This window comes from Leptinotarsa decemlineata, unplaced genomic scaffold (genome assembly GCF_025532065.1).
Source record: "Leptinotarsa decemlineata unplaced genomic scaffold, Ldec_3_MD MMD2_tig00000505_RagTag_RagTag, whole genome shotgun sequence".
In the NCBI taxonomy this organism is placed as follows: domain Eukaryota; kingdom Metazoa; phylum Arthropoda; class Insecta; order Coleoptera; family Chrysomelidae; genus Leptinotarsa; species Leptinotarsa decemlineata.
The window spans coordinates 7,582,112-7,603,356 of record NW_027412549.1 but is presented as its reverse complement, the minus strand read 5'-3'; the positions used below and the strand labels follow the sequence as shown (position 1 = coordinate 7,603,356).

The 21,245-nt window shown below is 36.1% G+C and overlaps 1 protein-coding gene across 1 annotated transcript; it reads right to left on the bottom strand.

Annotated features, from left to right (window-relative positions):
* Positions 1 to 722: 722 nt before the first annotated feature.
* On the bottom strand, positions 723 to 20,541 carry LOC111516728 (uncharacterized). The gene is made up of 3 exons (XM_074173848.1): positions 20,336 to 20,541; positions 8,237 to 8,745; positions 723 to 3,153 (listed from the first exon to the last, which is right to left on the bottom strand). Exons 1-3 carry the CDS (start codon positions 20,441 to 20,443, stop codon positions 2,640 to 2,642), a joined length of 1,131 nt encoding a protein of 376 aa, XP_074029949.1. The 5' UTR covers positions 20,444 to 20,541; the 3' UTR covers positions 723 to 2,639.
* Positions 20,542 to 21,245: the final 704 nt, after the last annotated feature.

Below are 21,245 nucleotides of genomic sequence, written 5' to 3'. Positions count from 1 at the left end.
TATTCATTTTCTCGGTTCTGCTCGAGATCCACAAAAATCGAATGTGTCTGCGTAAACAATCCGATATTCATAATTACTATACCAGAGCTGCAGGCAATATTCGTACTGATCGTTTTCGCTTAACCAAATCACAGAAAAACTCTCTAAATTATAATCTTTACAACCTGTTACCACAGGAATACAAATTCCTATCAAACAATAAATTCAAGAAGCGTTCAAAAATATTTTTACTAACTAATTGTTTTTATTCTGTCAGTGATTTCATGGAGCATTTTCGACATCGCTAGTGTATTTCTATGGAGTGCACTCGCCACTGCGACATTTTTTAATAGCTAGTAGCAGTGTACTATATTTTAAAATTTTATTCTATCTTATTTTGTTTCTCTATGTGTTGTACTCTTTTTGGATATTATTTGGACTTACTACAAACATTATGTAATGTAAGGTAGTCAATAAACTTTCATTCATTCATTTCAACAGGATAGTGCGCCTCCACATTATGCTGCAGATGTTCGAAGGTATCTCGACCAAATTGTTACGAACCAATGGATTGGTAGACGTGGACATATTGAATGGCCAGCGAGATCGCCAGAGTTGAATTCGTTGGATTACTTTATGTGGGGGTCATCTGAAGAATGTTGTTTATAAAACGAAACCAGCAAATATTCAAGAATTGAAATAAAATTCGAACAGAAATAAATAATATTTCTCAAGAAACCATAAACAAGGTTCAACAAGAATTTATTCAACTTTTAGGTTAGTGTCAAATACAGCATGGACTACAGTTCGAACATTTGAAATAAATTCATGTATTTATCACTGGATTACTTTCGCATTGTTTACTTAATCATTAGAAAACAATATAAAATAATTAATTGATTTCTACTTTTATTAGATATCAATAAAATTTATTTTCTAAGCGCACATCTTTCAAATTCTGACCGTTAGACCCCAAGTATCATACCTTTTCGGAATCAGCTCGTTACGGATTATCTAAAACTGACACCAAAAACAGGGTGTTGCATTTAAAAAAAATACCGATTACGTAATCACATTAATATGGATCACCCTGTGTAATGAAATTTTGTTGTAAAATGTAGAATACTAAAATTAAAAATCGACGTGTTACAGGTTTTTGTAAAACTACTTTTGTTTTTGGAAATATCGAATTTATTCCATACTTTGCGGACACGCTGTATAAACATATTAAAAAGATTGCGAATTACTATTTTAATGATTGAAGAAACAGGAAAAAAGGTAAGTTATGTTATACATTTTTTTTACTCAATCCCACTGTATCATCATCCAAAAATTGAGTTATTATGGCATAAGAGGCATTGCTCTTGATCTGGTCTTATCTTCAAAATAGGTATAGAGCGTCGACGTCAACAATATCAAGTCAGATTTAAAGTCAATTTGTCATAGTGTTCCTCAGGGTTGTGTCCTTGGCCCGTTATTATTCATCATTTATTTGAATGACTTATGTAGCTTTATTTCACCAACAAAATGTGTTTTGTTCGCCGACAACGCAACACTCATGTGATCAGACAAATCACATACCAGTTCACCTAAACTGATGGAGAGAAATAAAAACTTGGCAAACACTTGGTTCACAGCAAATAAACTGAAACTGAACGATAAAAAACCCAGAATATTGTGATATTCTCAAACACCAGTGTTACTCTAAGAGACAGTGTTAAGTTTCATATTGATGCCAGACTTAGTTGGTTCAGCCATATTGAAGCTACTACTCGTAAGCTGTCTCAAGAACATCTCAAGAATATTGAGATATTTCCAAAACGCTCTCACAATCATGATTATTCAACAAGATCCGTATGTTTATTGAATAATACAAGACATAGGTTAGCAGTTAGTCAAAAAAATCCTGAAATTTGAATTTATACAACTGTCTCCATCCTTCAGTTGAAACTTTGAATTTCAGAAATTTCAAAAGTAATATCAACAGATATCTTCCTAACCACTGTTTCTACACAATCGAAGAATATGCTGCTGTAGATGGTCAATTCATAGTTCTTGAAAAATGATTCATGTTGTAAAGCTGGGATAAAGCCTTTTCTTATGTTTGTTGGCCTTTTTATATTGATATCTTTATTTTATTACCATTCATGTGACAGGAATTTTGATATGCCTGTTTTATTTATTCCTAAAATTTATTACTTTAATCTACATACGTTGTTGCTAATTTTATGTGTCTGACATAGTACCTATATAGTATAAAGTATAATATATGGCAGCTGCCATAAATGTATTTTGTATATAAAGTGGTCAAATAAATTACTCCACTCTACTCATTTATTCAAAAATCTACCCGAGTTGCACAACCCAAAACAGATAGGTACTGTCTGGTGTGTTTTATTTTAAATTTTTGTTGTTGTTGTCGGTTACTTTGAGTGAGAGTCTAAACATTTCGCTGAACCGACTATTTGTCATTTCTCTCAAATAGAAAGTAATTACAAGTTAACCTCTTTCTGTTTGTTGATTATTGGATAATTTTTGATGACATAATTTGGCTAGATGGTGAAATGAAAGGGGTACTAACAAATTTCATACAGTGTAAGTATATTAAAATCGAAACTGTTATTAATGGTTAGTTTGGAGTTGGTGATAATGATTTAAAACTAATTTCCACAAAAATGATGAGTTTCGTAAACGCCATGAATATCTGTTAGATGCTTCTTCAAATATTTCTTAGTGTAACTCTTGAGGCAGTACACGCAAATTGTTATTTCACCCCTTTTGTGAGAATTCATGTGAAAATCGTACAAACTTTTTTTCGCAAAATTTTTCTTGCATTTCGAACATGTGTACGTTGTTACCCTGTAGTTGAAATGAACTTGAATGTGGTTTTCCAGCTCTGCTTTAGATTTAGTTTTGAAAGGGCAGTGGTAACAAAATAAATAGAGATCTTCAATTTTACTCGAGCCTGTTGATTCTTCCTCTAAATGGAAAAGCGATTCATGTCGGCCAAGTGCAGATTTCCAAAGAGTGAAGAAGTTGCAGCTATTGCAGTGGTAGAATTTCAATTCCTTGTGTTCGGCACGAGTATGATTATAGAGCCCTTCCGAGTGCTTGTATTTTTTGGTGCATAGTCTACAGTGGTAGTATCCCTCGTCGGATTTTCTGTTAAAGAAACTGAAAGAAAAAAAATGGTCAGTTCCAGTTCAATAAAATCGCTGCATCAGACATAAATGAAATCTGAAAATTTTTCAAGGAGAGGTTTTCAGGAATTAGTGAGTATGGGTGAATAATATACACTAATGTGCAAAGGTGACGCATGAACAAATTTTTTAGGTAATCGAAAATTTTCAAGGGTAATCTGATTAACGGGAAAACATATTTTTAAACAGATTTTTTTGAATCTTCAAGTACTTTTATTCTTATTTATTATGTAACATATGTGAATATCATCCCAAAGTTCAACTCTCTCGAATTGACATATATTTCCGCAAAATTGTCAAACAGAATTTAGGGTAGTGCAATACCTCACTTGAAAGATAATCCTTTTGAGCGTAGTCATGCAATTAGGAACAGTCAATTCATTATTTCATTAATTGTGAATATTCAAAAAACATCCTGAAATATATTTTAAAATTACATAATACCTATCGGTTAAAAAATCCTTAAATTTAATAACCTCAGGGGGGAGTTGCAACCTCTGAGTTGCTAAGCAGGGGCTTCTGATACATCATCCAGAAGGCCTCTTTGTTGTATTTTCGAAAACTTCATAACATCTAAAATGAAATTATCTAATAAAATGATGGATGTAGTCGTTACTACGTGGTAGGAAATCATAATGAAGAAAAAAGAATTGAAACTTTCTATGTTTTTACCACTTTTTTTGTAACTAACGTTACTGCAGTTTACGACTCCAACGGACCTCCCTGTAAATTTAGTTAAGAAGCGAGTCTATAGAGGAGATGGATGTCGAGGTTACGACTCCAACTGACCTCCCTGTAAATTCAGTTAATGAGCGAGAGTTTCTCAACTCCCCAACTCCTGATCCAATAACTGAACTTTAAAAAAAAGGTTTGGTGGGTAAGGCCAGGAAACGACTGAGTCGTCTCCTCAAAGGCGGGGTACCTTATAAAACCGCCTTGCACCAAATTCTTGAGCGGCGTACGCAGAATCTGTGTCAGGTGGGGGAACAAACCCCCCATGAGCAGGTTAGCAAACGTTTGCGCTCAAGTGATGATTCACCAAAACCAGAGGCAAAAAAGCCCTGCACGGCTGAATCTAAGGCATCGTCAGATGTAGCTGACGTGCAAAAACCCTCATATGGGAAGGTTGTCATGGGTATCAAGGTGGGATTCTTTCAACTTGACTATCCGACTACCTCATCAACAGGGCATATACTTTGTGCCTGCCCCGCTGGGGACCAAATCAGGTCTTTAAAGTTCGGCAGAACCGTACTCTTACCATCTAACCGGAAGGACCACTCACCATACAAACTAATCGGCTTCGTTAAGAAGCTGGGTTTATTTGACCGAGTGTGAATAGGTGTGAGCCACAATAAACCCTTGTGGGTTGCGGTGGAGGGTCGAATAGACTCACTCACTTTGGACCTAACCTACTGCAGTTTCGTCCTATAAGGACATTTTCAAACTTATACATTAAACTAACAATGATTGATTACATTAGCCCTTATATAACACCCCTGTTAGTAATAATAGAAGTAGGTACTTTGCTTGATTGAGTACCTGAATTTTGTTTACTAGTGACAATTTGGATATGCTATTTTGAAAACCGGTGAGTAAACTAAATAGATTTGATCATTTAACAGGTTGCACCCGCAATGTTTACGCTTGTGAATTTCCAAGGATTCAAATAATTGAGTTTGCAACGCTTCCTTGCATAGTGCAAAATTTTCGTATCGTTTAGATTCGGGAACTTGTGGTTGCATGCCAAGCAATGGTTTGAAAACGTCGAATCATTTCTACCTAGTCTGAAGGATCTTTCATGTTCATCATACCGTCTTAGAAAATTTTGACCACATTGTCCCACATAAACACTATTACACTCCGGACACTTGAGCTTATAAACTCCAGATTTCTCCAACTTGTCCACTTTATCTTTGGCATTGAAAAGGATATCAGAAAACCTGGCATGTGGTCTGAATGCCACTTCCACATTGTTTTTTCTGAAGAAACCCGCAATTATCTCTGTTCTTTAATGTTAGAGAGTTACCCATTTCTTGATTTCTAGTTGTATGATATGGGGGTATATTAATCTGTAAGTGAATTTACGGCTTTGTTTTCTGACTAATTTCGGAATTGCATCTTCGTTGAAACTATTATTATGACCTATCTGTGTACAGCAGAATTCATATATAACGACTCCGCTTATAACGACTATCCGTTTACAGCGACGATAATGTTTACTAAAGTTTAGTTTCATATTTAGTTATTTTAAGCGGTTTAAGCGACCAACCGCTTATAGCGACCGTTTTTCGTGATAATACATCCGGTTAAAACGTCTCGCAATGTTTTGTTTACACAATCTGCGCACCAATACCTTGGCGCACTCCCTCTTCTTAGGTACCTCTATTGATAGGTATTGATTTTACGCCAGTATGAAGTCTTTGTCACTTGTCGTAAGTTCATAAAGTTCGACAAAATAAATTCTGTGAAGCGAAAGTGTTCTACAATTGAAGAAAAAAGTGCAATATTACACCGATTGGAAGCCGGTGAATCAAATGCAGCCCTCGCAAAGGAGTTTGGCGTATCCCATTCTACAATATCCACGATTGAAAAGAATAAAGATAAGATCGAGTCGCTGTTCAATGCCAATGTTTTAAAATGCAAACGTATAAGGACTTCTACTCATGAGCAGTTGGATAAGGCATTTCGAAACAATGTACAATGTAGCCTAACTTCAAATCCAGATGATTTTAACGAAGGAGACGACATGCCGCTGAACATTTGGGCGAGGGCTATGCTACGATACAACATGAGTTACCCATAACAAACAAGGACTTTGAACAATACGCATGTATCGATGATGCTGTCGCCACTTGTGAGGAACCGTCTGATGAAAACATTGTGGAAAATATAATTGCCAACGACGCGAATAGCAAAGATAATGATGGTGATGATGACGCACTAGAGGAGATTTATCCAACCTTGAGTCTGTCTGCAGCTCTGAAGGCTGCGGAAACGCTCGATGTGTTTGTTTACACTAACTTGGAAGATGATGTTATGAAAACAATGATGTCGCGAATTCATAATGCTGTACGAAATTATTACTACCGAACAAAAGTTTGTCAAAAACAAACTAAAATAACAGACTTTCTACGTTAGTAACACAGTTTTTTTGTGCATTGCGTGTGTATTTTATCTCTTTGTATTACAGTAGATAATGTAAGTACATATCTTTGTACATTAGGATACTTAAGAACTATTAAAATAAAGCATATGTGATTTCTATAAAATGTTTTATTCACCTTTCGATCAGCAATCCGAACAGCAAAATGAAAGACTAATGAACTAATGTACACTAATGTAATGTACACAAAAATAATCTTTTTTTGTGCGTCGTTCGGTTAGTACGACATAGTATCTCCGGTCCCTCGAAGGTCGTTATATCCGGATTCTATTGTAATGATAACAATTTCCCTAGCTAGATTGTTAGCAGACAAAGGCAGTGAGAATGCTCTGCAACATAAGTTAGCAGCATACAATTTAATTGAAATTGATTATTTTGAACATACTTTTGTTTGAGTTAATTTTAATAAAAATCATTATTATAAGTTAATAGCTGGAATACCCGGCTTCGCTCAGCGAGTTGCATGGTAGTTGTAATAAAAAGGATAGACTTGAAATTATAATAGGTCGATAGCTCTTGTTTTATATGATCCAAGATGCGTATAATTGCGTAATTGTCAAAAACTTTCGACCTACGCTACTCATGATATAGACATAAGAAAGGTATCCAAAAAATTTCAGCATTCGATGCACACTGAGTACACCCCGAATGACACTACTTGAAGAAGTGAAGTTGGGACTTGAACTTTCAATGTTGTTTACATTTGGGAATATATTGATATAGGCAAAAGATTTCTTTACATTGAAGGGATGACCTATTGGCAAAAATTTAGCAATTACAGAAGAGAGAAAACTGGATTTTCAAAAATAGACTAATGAAAATCCTGATCTGCATCAGGTAATATTTTATTACAAAAATGGATGGCCACGTTATTGACATGCAATGTCAAGAAACCTGCTGGTTCGTACTGGAGCATGAAGGAAGGACAATCTTTTTGTTTGTTGATCGCAAATTAGTGTTTCCTTCGAATCTGAGAAATAAAATGTTGAATGATTTACATGAAGCGCATGTGAGAATGGATAAAATAAAAATGATAGTAAAGCAATGCATGTTTTGGCCAGGAATAACAAAGAGCATAGAAAATGAAGTAGTAAATTGTGAAATTTGTAACAAATTTCGACATAAAAATGGAAAAGAAACTCTCTCATTTCACACGAAGTTCCTAATAGAACTTGGAAGAAAGTAGCAACTGATATATTGGAATTTATAGGTGGGAATTATTTAGTAGTAACAGATTACTTTTCCAATTGGTCGGAAATCAAGGAATTGAAAGGTAAGCCTGCGTTGTGTGTAATAACCCAACTGAAAGAAAGAAATATTTGCTAGAAACGGTGTACCAGAGGAACTGGTATCAGATAATATGCCGTTCGATAGTTATGAGTTTCATTTGTTGAAGGACAGTGTGTGTCGCCTCTGTTTGGGAAATGATGAAACAGCAGAACATATACATTGTGCCTGCCCCGCTGCGGACTGAATCAGGTTTTCAGAGTTTGGTCATATTATCCCTGGAAGATAATAGTTTGATGACGAAATCGTTCAGAGATGGTTGAGACTAAATTTTGATGAAGATAATTTTAGGTTCTTCTGGATGATTAGTTTATCAAACCTTATTAGACAGCCACTTTGATAACCATACACGAATATTTGAGATTTAATTATTCATACCTGAGAATAACTGCACTGAATATATAAAGAGTAATCACATCTCCAGTGATTTCAATTGAAATATTTTTTTCATCTGGTTAATACCGTAGATTGCTGAGGAGAGTGGTGTGATAACTCCTACCTAGGACCATCCAAATTATTTTTCAGTTTTTAGTACATTATCTACATCATTATCTTTTTTTTTAAATAAAACTGTTAAACGTAATTTTCTTTTACTTATTTTATTTACCTTGGATTGATCTCCATTTCCGGTTCATTCTTCACTATAGTAATAGCGGGTTTTTCTTCGAAAACGTCGTCTTCATCGCATGAACTTTCACTGTAGCCAAATTTAGTTTTGTCATTCAATTCAACGTCGCTATCACTTATCTCTATAAAATCACGCAAATTTGAGCTAGACGGTTTGGAAAAACTGGAATTTTTGGATTTTGATTTAATATTTGATCTTTGTTCTTGTTCGGCATCTTTTGGAGACTCAACTACGGAAGTGAGTTTTGGTTCGTTTATAATGTCAGATTTCTGTTTCTCTCCACAAGTTAGTGAAGATTCTCCTCTTGGAATGATAGTAATGTAGGTCTGAGAATTTAGCTGGAACTCCTGAGAGCTTGAATGTGCGTAGACGTTGAGGTTTGTCAATTTTTTTTGATTTTCGATGCACTTGTGTTTGAAGTTTTCAATGTTTTTTAGGAAATAGTAGCATTGCGTGCAAACTATTGAGTCTGCGGAAATACTTGGCTTCTGGAAATAATAATATTTCAACATTAGTAATAGAAATATTAAATTCGGGTACATTTTTTATGATCAGTACATCGGGGAATAGTTTTTAAATGAATTATCGGATATTGTTTTCAACAACGATACCTTATTGAAGTAATGAGCATTACCAACGTTGAAGCTACGATATCAGCGAAACGCGTATAGTGAAGTAAATGTTTGTGAAAATTGTTTAGTAATTATCATGGATAACATATCCTAATGTTTGGGATCAAAAATCTGCCTCTCACTTCAGAATTTAAAAAAAATTTAATGTAAATTGCAGTTGTTTCTTCGGTTCGTTTAATTTTTAAACTTCCTCGATGTCCAACGACTTTTGAAATGTCAAATACACTTTTTCTCCAGATATACTAATTTAAGCTGATTTTTCGAAATTACGTCTCTCAGAGTGGGGTTCACTATCAATCTTTTCGTCTTGATGTTCTGATTTCAAAATGTATTCTGACAGTTTCGATCGTGTTAAATGTCCATTTCTTATAATATTATGTTGAATACTTTGAATACTTTCACTAACATCAAATCTAAAACAGAGTAAAAACAATTTGCATCTGAAAATTTTAATAAAGAAGTATCAATAAAAAAATTTGTCCTGAAAGAGAAAGCTTATCAAGATTAGGTCGTATATTCAACAACAAACGCAATAGAAAACAAACAGTCAAAAATCAAATTTCCCTACAAACAACAACACCAATTCAACAACCACTAACTCAAAAAATCACCGGTTCAATGACCACCGACACCTTTCACAACTAATGTATTTCATATTCCAGGACTATCTGTAAAGATAAAACGATAATTTAATAGAACTGGCCGATATTTGAAGAAAATCCATATTCAAACTAATAGATAGAAAAGGACGCCTCTATACATTTTTTGGACTTGACAAAAACGAAAGTTAACAACAAACATTATTTTTCAATTTATCCTAAACCAGCACATACAGATGTTATTATTAATAATTCATCCACCCACCCGTATCAGCACAAAGTAGCAGCATTCAACAGAATGATCCACAGACTGATAATGGTTTCCTTGTCACAGGCGAATTTCAATAAATAACATAATATAATGAATCAAATAGCTCTCAACAATGATTACGATAGCAGTGTATAATACATTCTCTTTTATTAAAAAAGTTTAACAGCCAAGGTTTGAAGGAAGTTTACCGAATTCGAAGAGATGAGGATGAAACCTTATCTACTTAGGCCAACCCATTACAAATATTTCAAGATTTTCTGCACAACAAAGGTGTGAATATTGCTTTCAAAACCATCAACAACTTAGGTATGCACATCAAGAATAACAAAGATAAAAGTTCAGTTTCAGAAAAATCGGAAGTGTATACTTTAACATGTGGGTCATGACCGATGTTTTATATAGATCAAACTGGAAGAACGTTCAAAGCCCGCATAAAGGAACACAGAAATAGTTTCCAGAATGGTAAAAAAAATTCCACATATGCCACTCATTTAATCACAGAGGGACATGAGTTCAACCACGAGACTTAACCTGTTGGAGAGTATGGAACTATACAAATTCAAAAACTGTCAGTATCTTATTAACGATCAAACTGAACTGAATAATTCGACATTATCAAATCAGTTCATTTCCAGGTAAAAAAAGTGAATTATAATAACGGTACTTTTGAAAAATTTAATTTATTCATACAGTTAATGAATTCATACCTGACCTTTTCAGGTAGATTCATTCATTAGAAAGTAGGCATACGAGTAGGTGATATATTAGGGTATAAAATAGTTGTAATTTATTGGACGTCCACAAGACGACATCCGGTGAAAAGGAGAGGGTGCTGGGTCGGCTGAAGGCGCAGAACCCTGACCTGACGGTAGCAAGATGGTGTACTTTCCATCATGAGGCTAAGATGAACCCACAAGGACACCTCTTCGTCTTCGGGATCGGAGACGATGATATGGCTGTCCTAAAGAAGAAGGCGATGAGGTTAAACTATGCATTCACCTCACTGACCATCAGGGTAACAAAGAAATAAGCAGAGGGTACCTCTGAAAACCCTAGGTCCTTGGAAGTCGAGCCACCTAAAGTGGATATTGACCCCAAGGCCACCATGGGTCTCGGAAAGGAAGTCGAAGCATCTGAACAGATGGCAGTCGATGACCTGACGGAGGAGGCACCCAAAAACAGCGAGGCCACCTCCCCCTCAGCGGGGGATCAGATGGACCTCTAAAGGTAACTTTGCATCCAACAACTATCTCATGGGCAAGGACGTTGTAAAAGAAGTAAAAATAATAAAATGCAACCTCCAACACAAAAGGGCGGCAACGGCAACTCTATGTCGCCACCTTGGTGTATTGGAGGAGGCAATAACTTTGATCCAGGAGCCCTGGATAATAAAGACCAAAATTACTGGTTTCAGTAGCCTAACTGGTCAAATTTTCAGCTTACCAAGCAACCAGCAACCTAGGACGGCTGTCTACGTTCCTAGGAAATACAGAGCGTTTCCGATGGCACAATTCAGCACCTCAGACCTCACTGCGGTTAAAGTTGAATGTCCAGTTGGAAAAGGCAAATATATGGCGTTGATTATCGCATCAGTGTACCTCCCTTCAGATGCAGCCACCCTACCACCGACCAGAGAAATGGAGGTACTAGTGGATCACTGCCTCAACGACCAGCGAGAACGACCTTTAACAAGGCAAAACGTACAAGACTCGAAAAGGACTGGGGTATATATCAAGCCAACCTCAGAGAGTTCAAAAAAGTCTGCAGACGAAAGCAAAGAGAAGCCTGGAGAGCCTATTGTGAGGCAGTCGAAGACGTCCCACTAGCTTCTAGGCTACAGGAGGCACTCTCAAATGACCACCACAAGAGTATCGGCATCCTGACGAGGGAAAATGGCGACAAAGCCGCCAACCTCCAGGAGAGTGCTGAGATTCTTATGGAAACCCACTTCCCAGGTTTTGTCTTTCCTGGAACGACGAACTGGATGGATGTATCAACAACACCCACACAATACGACTGGCAATATGCTAGTGCAGTAATTGATGAGGACAAAATAAGATGGGCCATATCGGGCTTTTCCCCCTTCAAGTCACCAGGACCTGACGGTATAAAACCAGCCCTACTTTAGTGGGGACTGGACACTCTTATGCCGCACCTGGTTGGAATATTCAGAGCCTCTCTAGCTCTGAGGTATATTCCCATTAAGTGGAGAGAAGTAAGAGTAGTATTTATACCCAAACCAGGTAGGATGGACTACACCCTACCAAAAGCATTCCGACCAATTAGTCTCACATCGTTTCTCTTAAAAAATATGGAGAGGCTATGTGAGCGGTATATAAGAGATGAAGTACTTGTTAACAACCACTTCATCCAAATCAGCATGCATATACCCGGGAAGGTCTACTGATTCTGCCCTTCACCATGTGGTTGGCAGAATCGAGAGATCAATGGACAACAAAGAATCCATCCTGGGTGGATTCTTTGTTGTCCAATTACCCAGCAACTACACTCCAGGAATGTACCCTGGTAGTAGGAGAATGGATACTCCAGATGCTCTCTAGCAGAGCAATAAGTATTAATGTAGAAGACATCACAGTGAAAGGACTGGTCATGACGAGATGTCCACAGGGAGGGGTCTTATCACCCCTTCTCTGGAACATAGTTCTGGATACCTTAATTGATCACCTTAACAAAAATGGATTCTACACAATTGCATACGCAGATGACATAGTTATCTTGCAGAGCGGCAAATTTGTAAACACACTGTGCGATAGAGCGCAGGATGGGCTCAAATTAATAGAAACATGGTGTAAGGAACACTCACTGTCGATCAATTCCAAGAAGACTGAGATGGTCCTTTTCACCAGGAAAAGAAGTTTAACGGGCTTAAAACCTCCCGAAATCTTCAAAAGCAAACTAAACTTCTCTGAAGAGGTGAAATACCTTGGTACTATCCTCGACAGGAAGCTAACATGGAACTCTCATCTACAGAGTAGAGCAAAAAGACCATACGTGGCTTATGAGCAATGTCGGAGGACAGTGGGATGCGCATGGGGTCTTTCACCCCGTGTGGTCACCTGGATCTACACTGCAATAATAAGACCTATGTTAACGTATGGAGCCATTGCATGGGGACCGAAAGTTCTACAAGCAACGGCCATCCAAAAATTATATCAAATACAGCGACAGGGCTGTTCAAACATCACAGGAGCCATGAGAACAACACCAACCGCGGCAATGAAATTAACCACGGGTCTGACCCCTCTGGATCTGTACGTTAAGGAGGTTGCGCTAATGGCCATGGTACGATTGCGCACGGCTGGTGTAAACCTCGAAGTAGGAATGGATCAATTGAGGCTGGGCCTATGGCGGGAAGCGCTCACTGCGCAACCTCTGCTGCAGGCAACAAGTGATGCAATTGAACCCAAGTTTGTGTTCAATAAACCCTACAAAATACAAATTAATCAGAACACAGAGTCAGATGCTACAAATGCAATACGGAATTATACAGACGGCTCAAAAACCAAAGAAGGCTCAGGATGTGGAGTGTACTCCAGGTCACTAAGCCTAAGGATTAAGTGGGGAATGGGAAGAAAAACCAGCGTGGTCCGAACAGAACTGGCTGGTATCTCAATCGCCACAAAAGAAATAACCAAGAAAGGAATTTCAGGCAAAATCATAACAATCTGCACTGATAGCAGACAAGCACTATTAGCCTTGAACAGACAGCGTGTTACCTCAGGACTAATACTAGAGTGCCACCAAGATTTAGCCAAAGCCTCGGTAGATAATAACATTATCCTGAGGTGGGTTAAAGGGCACGACAAGAGTAAAGGTAATCGCTTTGCCGACTCTTTAGCTAAGGAAGTGGCTGGACTAAGAATTTTAGGACCCAGTGGCACCCACAGCCTGATGACTTCGACAATTGCGGAACTAGTCAAATGTTACACCCATGCTCAATACTTAAAGAGATGGGATGAAATCAAAGGATGTAATCTTGCCAGGATCACCTTGAGCGACCCTGGGAAGCTGGCGCCGAAGAAATATCTGGCGATGACCAGGAAAAATCTTCGCCTTACAGTAGGATTTCTGACTGGCCACTGTCAACTAAGGAAACACCTCCATAATATGGGGCTAGTAGACACACCTCTATGCAGAATGTGTGAACAGGAAGATGAGACTGTCAGGCATGTCCTGTGCGAGTGCCCGGAGTTATCGTCAATAAGAAAGTGTGTGTTCGGCGAGTCTTGGCCTACACCTGCCGATATAAAGGAGATGTCTCCCAGCGACCTGTCCACCTTCCTGGAAAGGACAGGATGGACGATGACTTGGGAGGACAACTCCTCGGGAGGATGTACAATGGGTCACATGTGGCCTAAGTGCGTGGGCTTACACTCACCCTCCCTACTCTACAGATACAGATAGTTGTAATTTAAAAGGAACTTTTAGTTTACGCTTAAGAAAGCTATTGTATAGCGAAACACGTGTCGCGGTTTTTGATTCTCACTACTTTTATAGTAGTGAGAATCACACAATGAACTGTATCAATTAGTTTTAAGATAAGACGAATTGGAAATAAAAATTATACAAAACAATAAATACACTGAAATAAAACAAGTATGATTGCCAGAGAACGTCACTCTGTGGGACTTAGCTCTAAGAATCAGGGTATATTAGGTACTATAGGTATCTAATTTAGAGAGAAGTGTATTTCAAACAGCTCCTTAGAAACGTGTTACCCTAGGTTACCCTTCTTGAAGAAAGCTATGGATATTGGTGAAATTGCAACATATTATTACCGGAAAACAACTTTGTACTTTATACTTTGTACGAATGTTCCAGAAGTCAGTCAACAACTTCGATAGGCAAATACGAAAAGTTACTAATAAATAAAACATTTTTCCTTATGAGAAATACTTTGAATTTACGCAGTAACTGATCAGCGTGAACTAAAATATATACGAGTACTGTATATTCAGTCCTAGTTTTTTTCACCACTAAAATCGCTGTTTTATTTGATAACGCTCACTAGCCTATTTACATCTTATCTGTAGTTAGCGGTAAACTTATATCTTCTCATTCTAGACATTTCATTAGTTCGGTCTTCCATTGTCTAATATAATATAAATTGATTTGAAATCCCTGAAAGAATCTAAAAAATTAAAAAGATTAGCTGAAAAATAACAATTATATCAGGCAAACAAACTGAAATTACAATGAAATAAATACAAGCAACAACCAAAAAATTAAGAAATTGAAATATTAACACGAGATGAAAATTTAAAAAAACATTAAGAAGAAATGAACATTGAAAATTAAAAGATTCCAATCCAAGTTACTTCATGACGTTTCGATTGTTAGTATCCACAATTGTTTTCGGTGATAACGGACTTATTCTGACCAGTCGCCTTGGTTTCAATCAGGTTGGAGCCCAGCTCCCTCACCCTTTTGGCTGATTTTTGTCGAAGAAGGACAAATGGGTTCATGACTGTGGGGATGTTGGCGGTATGAAGTCCTCAGACATCAGTACCGCCCTTCACGGGGTACCCCTACCTGCCTGGGGTGGGATGGATGAAAAATCTATTCGTCCTTTAACGGGGGACATGAGGGCCTTATTCGACAGAGTGTCGGGGCCTTCTATATCGGGAGGTGTCGTCTACAGCATAATCTATAGCTTCCCTAACTAAAACGGACTTATTCCTCCGAGAACTGACTATTTATAGGTCATTTGAGTACATTCACCTATCCTCTCTTCCCTCTTTCCGCTTCATCGGTTTTAGCGGGTGCTGACCGTTTGGCGGGAGTTTGTAGTGTTCCGCTTGATTGGAGGTTCCCATATATTGCGTATATCTACGCTAGCTTGAGGCTAAATGCGTTGTTGGACAACATATACGCGGCTTCTTTGAATTTTCTCCTAAACCAGTGTTCCTCTTTATGGATGATTTCAGCTTGAGACCACTTGATGTTATGTTGATGAGTCCAAACATGCTCTACTATTCCTGATTTGCTAGTTTCTCCTCGCTGTGTGTGTTTCCTGTGCTCGGCAATGCGAACTTTCAATTTCACCGATGTATGATTCACCGCACTAGTAAGGTATCCGGTAAATTCTTGGAATCGCAGTCCTCATTTGGTGGCCTGGTTTCGTGAGGCTGCTATGGATGATAGTGTTCCCAGATCTGAAGCAGGTTCTGATGTTATACTTGGACCCAATTCTTCTTATCCTTTTCGACAATCTTCTGATGTAGGAAAGTACAAGTACTGCTTGTGTACTTCAAATAAGCCGCATATATGTTGTCCAACAACGGATTTAGCCAAGCTAGCGTAGAGATACGCTACATATGGAAACTTCTAATCAAGCGGAACACGACCAACTCCCGCCAAATCAGCTCCCTCTAAAACCGATGAAACGGAGAGAGGGAAGGAGGGATATAGGTGAAAGCACTCGAATGACCTATAAATAGTCAGATCTCAGAGGAATAAGTCCAGTTATCACCCGAAGACGATTGTGGATACTAACAATCGAAACGTCGTGAAGTAACCTGACTTGAAATCTTTTAATTTTCAATTTTAATTTCTTGTCAATGATTTTTTTTAATTTTCATCTCGTGTTAATATTTAAATTTTTTGATTTTCTGGTTGTTGCTTGTATTTATTTCATTGTAATTTCAGTTTTTTGCTTAATATAATTGTTATTTTTCAGCTAATCTTTTAAATTTTGTACAGACTCTTTCAGGGATTTCAAATCAATTTATATCATTTTAGACAATAGAAGTCCAAACTAATGAAATGCACCACGTAACATTGTCAACCACATTCTTCTTCTATACTTATAAATGCGAAAGTCACTCACTTAACACTCACTCATTCATCTGTTTCTCCGTCTGGTAAGTCCTAGGAAGCTAAAATTTGGTATACAGGTGCATCTTAGGTCTTAGATGCGCACTAAGTAAGTTCCAACTGGAGCGCTCCTCGTGCAGGTAAAAGGGGAGCGTTTACATATGAAAATTACCTTTTTATCACTGTTTCTCCGTACCGCTATATTTTTGGAGGCAGAAATTTTGTATGTAGGTTCGTTTGATATTGTAGATGTTGAATATAGCCTGGGTCATAAGATCCTTATTTTGGAACTTCTGTCCGAGGGCACCGAAAATTATGATCAAGGGCTCATCCGATTCGGAATGACCTCTAGCAATTTTTTGAAATATTTCAAGAGGGGCTCGAGAAATTTGAAAAAGTTATGAACAATTTAGTAAACATAAGGAGGAAAATATTAAAGATATCCGAAATTCGAAAAAAGATCCTTAAATAGGATAAATTTTCCTAAAAAAAGACCCACCTCCCGGGACTGGGGCGAAAATAGCGCTAAAAGCGGGCGATGCGCGTCCCGTACGCGCTGAACGGTACGAACCTTTGAACAATAAAAATTATTTTAACTAATTAAATATCGTTATTAAGAAAAAAAACCACATACCTTCTAGATACTTGAATGAACGAAAATCCATGAGGAAACATTTTCTCTTAATTATTTTAATAGATATACTTTAGTTAATTAACTAATTTTTACTACAAGTTTTAAATTTACATAAAAACTGTGATCATTTTTAAACTAAAAACCTCAAATTGTTTTCACTTTTTCGAGCTTTTCTTCAAAGCTTTCAAAAGAGATTCCCCTTGGGAAAATGAAAAAAATTTGATTTTCCACTTTGTTATTAATAATCAAAGACGTTAAAAAGTGAAAAATTCAATTAAATCAAAGAACACTTTTTTCAGTATTCAAATTCATTCGTATTTGTATTATTTGAAGTTACATAAAAATAATTTTTCATAATTTTCAGCTCCATTTGTTTAAAAAATTGTTATAAACAAATGCATTATTTATCAGATATTTGAAATTTTTTCGGAGGATTTTCATCAGTGATGAATATTATGATTTTCAAAAATAAAATCGTTTCATAAAAAAAATGTTCTCACACAAAAAGTGATCATCTGTCACTTTTTGTGTAAAAAAATGTTTCTCTATTTTCTACAGATTTTTCAATATTATTCTATTTCTGCCTTTGGTGACACATGATTGTTTTTTTTTTGGTAGTACAAATATATTGTAAAAATTAATTTGTTCAAAACAAATGGTTTTAAAAAAAATGAATAAAATTTAAATTAAAAAAAGTTTTTTATCAGAATATCAAAGAGAAATACAAGAAATTTAAAAAATAATCTTTCCTCAATATTCATATTTAGTAGAAAAAAATTGTTAATCGACAAATGCGTTTTTAAGCAATAACATTTTTTTAAGGAACAATTTTGTTTTTAAAAATCATAATATTCATCACTGATGAAAATCCCCACAAAAAATTCCAAATATCTTATGAACGATACATTTTTTTTCAACAATTTTTTAAACAAATAGAGCAAAAAATCATGAAAAGTAATTTTTATGTAACTTCAAATAATAAGAATACGAATAAATTTGAATATTAAAAAAAACCTTCATTGCTTTAATTTTTGTTGTTGTTTTATAATTTCATAAATCACTTTTTATCTGCTTTGACTATTAATAACAAAGTGGAAAATCACATTTTTTTCATTTTTCCAACGGGAATCTTTTTTGAAGGATTTCAAGAACAATTTGAGGTTTTCAGTTTGAAAATATCAGGGTTTTCATGTAAATTCAAAACTTGTGAAAATTGGTAATTTAACTAAAGTATATTTGATGAAATAATCATGCGAAAAGTTTTTTTCTATGAATTTTCGTTTCGTTTCGTGTCTAGAAGGTTTGTGAATTACTTAATTATGATATTTAATGGGTTAAAATAATTTTTATTGTTCAAAGGCCGTATCAGTCAGCGCGAGCGGACGCGCATCGCCCGCTTTTAGCGCTATTTTTGTCTTTAAATTAAAATTATAAATATTGGGGATAGAGTTCCGAGAGTTCTGTTTTATTTTAGGAAATTTTCTTTTCTTCGATGATCTTTTTTTAAATTTCGGATATCTTTAATATTTTTCGAGATATTTGCAAAAAACTAAATCCCTCCCTTTTTTTCACTAAATTGTTCATAACTTTTGCAATTTTCTCGAACCCCTCTTGAAATTTTTCAAAAAGTTGCTGGAGGTCATTCCGAATCGAATGAGCCCTGAATCATAATTTTCGGTGCCCTTGGACAGAAGTTCCAAAAAAAGGATCTTGTGACCCAGACTAATAAGAAAACATTTTTAAATTTTACAAATGGGGCGCCAGCCGCGGGAAAAAAGGCGCGTTCATAAAATAAAGGTACCTGTTCATCACCGTTTCTCCGTACCAGTATGTTTCTGGAGGCTGAAATTTTGTATGTAGGTTCTTTTCACATTGTACATGTGCAGTAGGATTTTTAAATAAGAATTTTTAAATATTCCAACTGGGGTGCCAGCCACGGGGACGCGTTCATAAAACTTTTTTTATCATTATTTCTCCTTACCAGTATTTTTTCGGAGGCTGAAATTTTGTAGATACGTAGTTCGTTTCATGTTCCAAATGTGTAATAAAAAAGTATTTTCTAATTTTCCGAGTAAGACGCCAGACGCGGGGAAAGAGGCACGTTTATAATATTATCTTTAATATATCCTTTCTCACAGCATGTAATTTGAATGAATATTTTCGAAGATGATACAGATTTGAAATGCAGGGACCTAGCGGTTGCGGCGGTACCGGGCCAGTTATACGTCGCTTTTTCAAGAGTAACCTCTAAAGAAAACATGTTTGTATTATCTACAAGCAAAAAAGCTGTGATCGTTGTATATAAAAACATTCTGTAGTATATTTAGTATCAACATTGCACCCGTGCGAAGCCGGGCGGCCCGCTAGTATGTTTCATAGAATAACTGATATTATTATTATTGTCAATACACGAAGCAATACATTTCTAACGTTGAAGCAACAAGTCTCATTAAAACCTTGTTTTCAAAAAATTCTTTATTATTTTCACATGAAAACACAATCTACTCACAATTTCCGGTAAACACCGGAAACCTTAAGGTTTCATTTGTGTGAAGGCACGTGCAGCTAGCAAATTTGTTCATTTTCAAATGCAAAACTGAATTATGATGTGGTAAGCAAACTCTAATAACAGCCGATAAATACAATAGAGAAATTTTCGCTGCAAAGGTTTCGTTTTATTACTTAGCCTTGACTATGAATGTTGAATTTCGATTTCTATTATTTTTTAATGTATTTTTTCTCACACCGGACACTGGAACATAAATACTGTCTCGTGACCAAAATTTCACATTTAGACATCTCCTAATGATGCTAAGTTGGTTAGCGGAACGAGCGTCGAATAACAGAATTTTTGTGTGAAAACTGAATAATTAGATTTTTAAACGTCAGAGGTACCAATTCTACTTATTAATTTTATGAATGAGTTTGACCAAAAAACGATAAATAATAAGCCAGTCGGGAAATATTCAAATAACTTGTATTATAGGAGTATATTTCCGTTCTGCTAATCACCCAAAGATACTTTCCATACTGATTTAAAATATATTGAACCAGGAGTAGGTTACCTCGAAATAGCTAAAAAATTCCTAAATGTATTACACTTACAATTTCCGGAACGAAAGATTCTAAAATTTCCTTAACCTTTTCCACTATCTTGAACGAAGTCATCTGATGGTTCACATAAAGACAGGTCCTACAAACAAATTTTTCCATTTTGCATATATACTTATTTTTATTTCACGTCTAGATGAAATTGTATTCGATGAACTGAGAATCAAGAGAGACACTGTTAAATAAGATTATGCTGATGCAATTTGAATCCAACGTATATTCAAGTGCTGACATATGAAAAATGCAGTGAAGTAATTAATATGTGGGGACAAATGCGCACTCAGGATTTTTATTCGGCGAATAATTAGCTTAAAACTTTCGAGATTTTGAAGGATAAAAAAATAAAAATCCTTGTAGAAAATTAAAATATGAAACTGAAGATGTTATTTCGCATGCAAATATATAAAAAATTGAAGTCATTGAAATTCTGATACTGTGATCGATAGATTATTTTTACAATTATTGGTTACTAGCCTTGGTTCCACATGGGTGCAAAGCTGATACAAATATACCTATAAACGAGTGCTAATGATAAAGTGCTATAGGGCGAAGCGGCCTTCGACGCGCCGCCGCCTCCCTGGCCGGTATCGCCGCAAACGCTATGTTCCTGGACTTAAAATCTGTCATATCTTCGATAATATTAATTTAAATTATGTGCTGTAAAGGGCCATATTGATCTATATCAAATGCACAATGTATTTAAGGTACTTAATTGCTGTATTGCTTAAACTCGCTTCCTAAAAAAGTACAGGACAAAAAATGGTTATTGTGGGTTATCCCTAAGAGATATACATATACCATTTCGGACTTTTTTGTAGGGTGTACAATACTGTAGTACATTATTTTGTTCTATCTCATAGGGTTCAGCCAGCGTTTGCAATGTAAGCGCAAAAAAAATGTGTTT

What these genes read in the sequence shown, in the direction of transcription:
- LOC111516728 (XM_074173848.1), bottom strand. Translation starts at nt 20,443, where the DNA reads ATGGAAAAATTTGTTTGTAGGACCTGTCTTTATGTGAACCATCAGATG. An exon ending in AATCTTTCGTTCCGGAAATT is followed by an intron (nt 8,746 to 20,335) that starts GTAAGTGTAATA and finishes TATTATTTCCAG; the next exon opens with AAGCCAAGTATTTCCGCAGA. An exon ending in GAAATGGAGATCAATCCAAG is followed by an intron (nt 3,154 to 8,236) that starts GTAAATAAAATA and finishes TTTTTCTTTCAG; the next exon opens with TTTCTTTAACAGAAAATCCG.